The 8,434-nt window shown below is 40.0% G+C and overlaps 1 protein-coding gene across 1 annotated transcript in view; it reads left to right on the top strand.

The window, feature by feature from the left end:
* The first annotated feature begins 241 nt into the window (after positions 1–241).
* tmie (transmembrane inner ear) overlaps positions 242–8,434 on the top strand; it is a 9,362-nt gene continuing 1,169 nt past the window's right edge. Inside the window, exons 1-2 of the mRNA XM_047156967.2 lie at positions 242–798; positions 7,270–7,387. Of these exons, the coding sequence (XP_047012923.1) occupies positions 679–798; positions 7,270–7,387 (238 nt within the window). The 5' untranslated portion in view covers positions 242–678. The remainder of the gene's footprint in view (positions 799–7,269; positions 7,388–8,434) is intronic.

Raw genomic sequence — 8,434 nt, 5'->3', positions numbered from 1 at the left:
GATTATTTCAGGTGTAGAAACAGTTTCAAAGTTTTAAAAGAAGTAAATATAATAAAGGAATCAAAGGGGAAAAAAGACAAAACAAGAAAAAGGAATAAAAATGAAGGCAATGTCAAAAATGTACACGTTTAATAATAAATAAACAAATACGTTTAATAATCAGTTATAAATAATCAGTCTGTGTTCTGTAGCCTGGAGAAGGATGTAGTGAGAGATCACAGCGTATGGGGTTATACGTGACATTTTATCACCACACACGATCAACACGAGTCCAAACGTGACACCTGACACCTCACTCCTCTTTCTGCTCCCTCCATCTCACAGCCCCTCCTCCACCACCGCCGTAAAACTCCCACAATCCCCTGCGGCGCAGGCCGTAAACGACACCGGGCCGTTAATTAATTAATGGCCATTCGGCAGCAGGCTGGCCGTGGCACTCGAGGGTCTCGTCTGCGAGGAAGAACAGAGCGAGGAGGAGGAGGAAGGTGGAGGAGGTTGCAGAGGACAGGACGAGTGAAAAGAGGAGTGGAAAAGAAGAAAAGACAATAAAGGAGAGGAGGAAGGGTGGCACTTTCACCCTGTCGGACTATCAATCAACCTGCTGCTGCAGAGGGAGAGAGGGAGAGAGGGAGAGGTGGAACGAGTGGAGAGAGAGACGGATAGACAGTGAGAGAGAGAATGGCGATGGACTGGCCTACACATCCTCCTCCGGCGCTGGTTCCGGCTGTTGTGAGTGCCGGAGCGGTTCTGGTTTCCCATTACGTCTTCAACGCCGCTGCCCAAATCCCTGATCCAGCGGTAAGACTCTTCTTCCTCTAATCATCTCTTCTTCCTCCTTCCTTTCTTCCTCCTCTTCCTCATCCTCCTTACAAAAAACACAATTTAAGTACCTCGACATCTGCAGCCGGCCATAAAACCGCCGTAGAACCGTTAGAACAGGAACAAATAAAAAGACAATGCAGCAGTGGCAGATGGCGCGTGGGTACACGTCGGTTCTTCATCGAATAAACGTGACTGCTGGGTTCCGTACGAGAGAAAATGTACTTACAATACGGCAAATATTCAGAGCTTCAGTAACTCTGAGAAATTGAAAAGAAACTATTCTTGAACAGTTCTATAAAGATCCACATTTTATTGTAGCTTTGAGTCGCGTAGAGATTAAGATTGCTTTAAGGTTCTAGAAGGCTTTATAGTGTGTTCTAGAGTTGTAAGAATGTTCTAGAAGATCTCTGGATGTTCTGAAGGCTGTTGTAGAAGTCAGTGTAGTGTTCTAGAACAGTGGTCCTCAAACCAGTCCTCAGGGTCATCACATGTGTTCCACATGTTCTAGGATTGGTTTTCCGAACCACTGTTCTAGATCACTACAAAGAGAACACTATATGTACTAAAGATTTAGAAGGGGTTGGGGGCTCTCCTATAAATACATGAATTATTTCTAGAATGTTCTGAATGTTTCTTGAAAGTTCAGTTTGGTATTCAGTTTGGAGTTTATAAAGTTCTAGAACAGTGGTTCTCTAACCAGTCCCCAGGGCCCTACAGACACTCCACATGTTCCTGAAGTGGTTCCCACTGTTCTAGGGCACTACCAAGGGAACCCTACAGGGTAGAGATTCTCCAAAAGATCTCTGCAGTGTTCTTGCAGTATTTCTAGAACGTTGTCTCAGAGGTTGTTGGTTGCACTGGAACGAGGTTCATGTTAATGTTGTACTTCAGGTTTCAGGGTTTTCTAGAGTGTTCTGGAGATGTAAAGCGTGTTGAGTGGTTTCTGGTCATCTAGAAGGGTTCTGAGAGTTCAAAGAGAGTGGTTCTTAGTGGTCTAAGAGAAGGTTTTAGAAATTCTAGATGGCTGTAGATGACTGAGGGATGAGGGATTCGATTAGTATTTAAAGTCTTCAAAGTAACTGCTGATGTCCACAACCTCAGTAATCTGCTAGAACAGGAAAGCTGTGCAGTTTTAGATTGTTGGGTTTGTTTTCAGGACTGCTGTGTGTGTGTGTGTGTGTGTGTGTGTGTGTGTGTCTGTGTGTGTGTGTGTGTGTGTGTGTGTGTGTGTGTGTGCCTGTGTGTGTGACCCGTAAATGAGTTTTCAGAATTTTAATTAGCAAGTAGACGCTTGGTTTAATGAAAGGTGTTTATTTATTAGATGATTATGAACTTTAAGAAAAGCATGTTAGCATGATTGTGATAATTATCCTTGTTTTGACCCGTGTTAGCGTTAGCGTGTTAATCTCTACCTCCATCTTTTATTATTACATAAATTATTTAATTCATTGATCTACATTTATATTTTATTTTTATTATTGTGTTAAAATTTTATTTACCAAAAAAAAAAGAAGAAAAACAACAAACTCTAAATTTAAAGACAATCCAAACTCAAAATGGACCACTATTTAAAAAAAAGAAGAAGAAAATGTTGTTTTATTTTTAGGTTTTGTTTTAGAGTTATATTTCTATTTAATTTAATAGTTATTATTACATTTTATTTAATGCTAGTACTAATAACAATAAAAAATAATACATAAAAAATAATAATAATAATAATATGACACATACGTAAACTTGATCTACATTATGATTTTTAATGTTTAAAATAAATGGGAAATAAAACAATTACTACAAATCGAAAGGCAAAATAAATAAAAAAATAAATAAAAAATTGAAGGACAACCTGAAATCAAAATTTTACCTAAAAAAAGAAGTTAATATTCTTTTTGTAAATGTTTGTTTTATGTTGTCTTTAAAAAATATAACGTAGTAAAATGTAAAATAGTAAAATATAACAGAAAACAATTATTGAGACAATTATATCTAATTATAATGACAAAAATGATGATTAATATTAAAATAATAATTATTAATAATGTATTGTGTATAAACGTTTTTATATAGATTATATAATATTATAGATCTGTTCATTATTGTTATTTGATTTGGCTTTAAAAGTCTCTTGTTAGCATAAAAGATGATATTAGCGTATTGTGTGTGTGTGTGTGTGTGTGTGTGTGTGTGTGTGTGTGTGTGTGTGTGTGTGTGTGTTTATTGTTAAATGGAAACAGAGCTGAGAAACCATGTGCAATCCACTCAGCATCAGTCTGGGATTCGCTTCCACCACGCTAAACTGATCAGCATTGACTCCAAGATGAAAATAAACACACGGAGAGAGAGAGAGAGAGAGAGAGAGAGAGAGAGAGAGAGAGAGAGAGAGAGAGAGAGAGAAAGACAGAGAGAGAGAGAGAGAGAGAGAGAGAGAGAGAAAGAGACAGAGAGAGAGAGAGAGAGCGAGAAAGAGAGAGAGAAAGACAGAGAGAGAGAGCGAGAAAGAGAGAGTGAGAAAGACAGAGAGAGAGAAAGACAGAGAGAGAGAGAGAAAGAGAGAGAGACCGAGAGTGAGAGAGAAAGAGAGAGAGCGAGAAAGAGAGAGAGAGAGAGAGAGAGAGAGAGAGAGAGAGAGTGAAAGACAGACAGAGAGAGAGAGAGATCCTGCTGTGTTGTACAAACACCTTGGGGATTCGTGTTAAAACCTCACACAAGAAAATAACCGCAATCTTCTAAACATTAGCATAAAATACTAGTTTGAAATTAGCGAGGATGGTTATTGATTTTCAGCAAAACATTAAAATGCAATAAAAGATGGAGGGAAGAAGCAGAATTTTACACGTTTCAGATGCGAACAGCGTAAATGATGAAGCACGTACTAAACTGTAGAAATGATTCATCAACACGTAGCTGAGTGTACAATTCTTACAAATAAGTCCACATTATATAATAATAATAAACATAATAAACTGTAAGCACAAACATTTAATGTTCATTAAACGACTGTTTTGACAAAACAAAAAGTTGCCGTGGAAACGGGTCAGAAATTGTAAATTCTACGGCTAAATTGTAAACGTAAAATTGACTTTAAAAGACTCTTTAAAGCTAACTTCAGTGCTAACCACAGTGCTAATACATGCAACTTTTCTCTGTAAATTTGAGATATTAGCAAAGCTGGACATTAGCATTAGTGATATTTATTAGCAAAGGAGCACGTTTTCTCATCCACACTCAGTGTTAGCATAAAAGGTTTTAGCAGTTACAATCAATCATAAGGTTTAGCAGTAAGTATTAGCTATATTAGTTTATTAGCATTAACATTGAGCAGCATGTGACTTCAGCGTAAGATAAGGAAATGTTAGCAAAGCTGAACGTTAGACTGATAATAAACATCATTACTAACACATCAGCAGTAAACATTAACAAGCTTTACAACACCTTAAACTAGCAATGCTAAGATGTAGAAATGAATTTTAGGAAATATCGATACTGCTGTCAGCGTTAACGCTCACAAGCGTTTAAGCGTCAAGTCTCACGCTATGCTAGCATGTGTTTTGCTAGTCTTGCTAATTTACTCGTTTGTGATGTGTGTATGGAGCAGAGTTTCAGTGAAGTCCTGTTGCTGGATGGATCGTGTGTGTATAGAAAAGCTCTCTCTCTCTCTCTCTCTCTCTCTCTCTCTCTTTCTCTCTCTCTCTCTCTGTGTGTGTGTGTGTGTGTGTGTGTGTGTGTGTGTGTGTTGACGAAAATCCCTGAAGGATTCACTGTAAAGGATAGAATTTCGATGTTTTCAGCTGCATGGCTGCTCTTGTTAGCTTTTCCTTCTCTCTCTCTACCTGTAAACCACACACACACACACACACACACACACGAACACACACAGGATTGAAGACACTTCGCCATTATTTTTGTGTGAAAGTTTCAGTGATCCGCTCAGCTCTCAGCGCCACCTGCTAATTCTTTTTCTTTCTTTTTCTTCCAGATGTAATAAACTCTCTGCCCATGTGCTCATTAAGGCTCTTTTTTTTTGGCATTTTTTTCTTTTAAAATAAACTTTTATAAACTTTAGCTTTTTATAGAATTGTTTTGAAATAAACTTCTTGTTTTACTTACATCGTTTTTTTCTGGTCCTGCACCGTGGAACTGCACCGTGGAACTGAACCGTGGGTTGTTCTGCTCCGACATGAAGCTCCAACATCAAAGCTTCGAGTCAACAAACTGAACCATGCTAACTAATGGTCAAGTCATGTCAGAAAGATCGTGTTTATGAGTAGAACGCAATACATTCGGAACTAAAAGGTGACAAGAAGTGACCTGAAAGTGTTTTAACCATGTTAACCACTACTCCACAAAGCTGAAGGCACTTATCAAACCTCTTTGGAGCTTCAAAAAACAAACAAGGAACCACATCAATGTGTACTCAAGTCTCAGCAGGATATTATTCAGTATTCTTACACCCTGACCTACTGGTGCTATCCTGAGATGATGTTCTTCATCCAACAACCTACCTGCTGCTCTTGGCAGGTGTGGTTAAGTCCACCAGTTCTCCACCAGAGGGCACCGTCTCGTCAATTCCAAGGCTCCTCATAGGTTCTCACACACACTTCCCACTTCCTGTTTGCTGGCTATATACAGTAAAGCATGGGGTTCGTTATGTTCATTGCGAAGTCTTTCCAACTCTGAACTGTGTATCATGATTGCCTCATCGTGTTTGACTCTCACCTCGCCTTTTTTTTGCAAGATCTTTGGATTTGCCCTTTGATCTTGGGATCTTGGGACTTCCTCTAAGATTTTAACTTCTTTTTCGGAGCTCCATCAGCTGACATGTAAAAAAAGAAGTGAGCGAGAACATAGAAGAACGAGGCCTATGTATTCAGTCGTGACTAAACCCTAGGAGTGGAGTGTTTGATGTTGGTGCTGAGAAATATCACGTTTCTTACTTAACCTTCTCAGCACCCTAGGATTTTCAAAACACACTTCATGTTAACCAGCTTAAAGTCTTAATCATATTATTATTCCAGAGAAAAAAAAACATTCCCCTCGTCTTCATTAGCTTTGAAGTCACCAGTTCTGCCTGGCGGTGTTTTCTTTCTGTTCTCCAGTTTTCTCATTCTCTGGGTGTAATGACTTCATGCAGCTTCTCGTACAACTCTGGATGATTTCAGGGCTTTATTAAAGATTATTCCTCGACACACTGTACAGAATCCTAATAAAATCTCCTCAGAATTCTGTAATAGACTGTGTGATCTACAAGATGATGATCCTCTGACACCCTGTCCAGGGTGTCCCCCGTCTTGTGCCCCATGCTCCCTGGGCTAGGCTCCAGGTTCCCCGCGACCCTGAAGGATAAGTGGTGTAGAAGATGGATGGATGGATGGATGATGATCCTAATGATAGACCTGTGATTTAGGGAGAGGTTGTCTCTCAGGTGGTAGAGTGGATTGTCCACTAATCGTAGGGTTGATGGTTCGATTCCCGGCCCACATGACTCCACATGCCGAAGTGTTCTTGGGCGAGACACTGAACCCCAGTTGTTGGTGCCTTGTATGGTAGCTCTGCTGCCATTGGGGTGTGTGTGTGTGTGTGTGTATGAGAATGATAAACAGGCACTATAGAAAAAAATCCCTATATAAGTACAGACAATTAACTATTAAACTACATAACAGAGCGTTATTTCTACTTCAGACTGATATCTTTATCATGTTTCTAATAACAAACTGAAATAATCACTCTCTCTCCCCATCTCTCTCCCTGTCTCTCTCTCTCTCCCTATCTCTCTCTCCCCATCTCTCTCTGTCCTCCATCTCTTTCCCCGTCTCTCTCTCTCCCTGTCCCTCCCCCCATCTCTCTCTCCCGGTCTCTCTCTCTTTCCCCGTCTCTCTCTTTCCCCATCTCTCTCCCTGTCTCTCTCTCCCCATCTCTCTCTCTCCTCTATCTCTCTCCCCGTCTCTCTCTCTCTCCCTGTCCCTCCCCCCATCTCTCTCTCCCCGTCTCTCTCTCTTTCCCCATCTCTCTCTTTCCCCATCTCTCTCCCTGTCTCTCTCTCCCCATCTCTCTCTCTCCTCTATCTCTCTCCCCATCTCTCTCTCTCCTCCATCTCTTTCCCCGTCTCTCTCTCTCTCCCTGTCCCTCCCCCCATCTCTCTCTCCCCGTCTCTCTCTCTTTCCCCGTCTCTCTCTTTCCCCATCTCTCTCTCCCCCTGTCTCTCTCTCTCTCCCCTGTCTCTCTCCCCGTCTCTCTCCCCTGTCTCTCTCTCCCCTGTCTCTTTCCCCTGTCTCTCTCTCTCCCCTGTCTCTCTCCCCTGTCTCTCTCCCCTGTCTCTCTCTCTCTCTCCCCTGTCTCTCTCCCTGTCTCTCTCCCCTGTCTCTCTCCCCTGTCTCTCTCCCTGTCTCTCTCCCCTGTCTCTCTCTCTCTCTCTCTCCATTTCTCTCTCTCTCTCTGTCTGTGTCTCAGCTCTTGCCCACAGACCCCCCACCGAAGCCGGACCCCATCACCTCGGAGACCGTTGTGTTCTGGGGACTTCGTCTCTGGCAGGTGGTGGGGATCTTCTCCATGTTTGTCTTGGCCATCAGTAAGTCAGTTTAATTGCACTTCTTACCATTTTATTACGTTATTAAAATAGAAAAAAAATTTAACCTGATGTTGCCGTATGATATCCGTCAATAAGGGTGTAAATAATAAATAATTACTAAATCATTTATTTTTTAAGTATCAAATTTTATTGTAATAAATATCTGAAGACCTGTTACTGTCTAACACCATCTGAGGCACGTTCAGTATTATTTATTTATTTATTTATTTATCTATTTATTTATTTATGTTTTTATGTTTGTAAAGAATTTTTATTCCTTATTGTTCTTAATGCTACAGACTGTTTGTTTGAGTTTTTTTTTAAACTCTTTCATTTTCTAAAATGTGTGTGTTTTAGCTTTCTTCTCTTTCTTTGCTTCCTTTGTGACTTTTCCTTCTTTATGTTCCAGCCCTTTATTTATGTATTTATTTATTTGTTTGTTTGTTTGTTTGTTTATGTTTGAGGGTTCTTTTTATTTTAACACCTTCCTCTATAACAAATAATTCTTTTTGGTCTTTCTTCCTGCGCCTGTAGTTATTTGTGTAGATAGGAGAGAGAGGTGATGAAATGAATAAGTTATTGGATGTATATACAGTGGCATGCAAAAGTTTGTGCACCCCTGGTCAAAATTTCTGTTATTGAGAATAAGCTAAGCAAGTAAAAGATGAACAGATTTCCAAACGGCATTAAGTTAAAGACGACACATTTCTTTAATATTTTATGCAAGATTTATTTTTTATTTCCATTTTTTACCAATTCAAAATAACAACAAAAAAAGAAAAAGCCCTGAAGCAAAAATTTGGGCAGCCTGCATGGTCAATATTACTAGTATTAACACCCCCTTTTGCCAAGTATCACAGCTTGTAAAACAGCTAAGAGTCTTTCAGTTTGTGTTTGGGGGATTTTCAACCATTCGTCCTTGCAACAGTGAGATTCTTGGGCCTCTTATAAGCTAATTAAGGTCTGAGACCTTGGTAAAAGTTATCTGCGAGCTCAAATCTCTCAGGGTGCGCAAACATTTGCATGGTGTTCCTTTCCTTTTTGTAC

This window comes from Ictalurus punctatus, chromosome 7, assembly GCF_001660625.3.
Source record: "Ictalurus punctatus breed USDA103 chromosome 7, Coco_2.0, whole genome shotgun sequence".
NCBI classification, from domain to species: Eukaryota; Metazoa; Chordata; class Actinopteri; order Siluriformes; family Ictaluridae; genus Ictalurus; species Ictalurus punctatus.
Note: the sequence above shows the minus strand (reverse complement) of the source record. Positions and strands in the feature narration are given on the sequence as shown.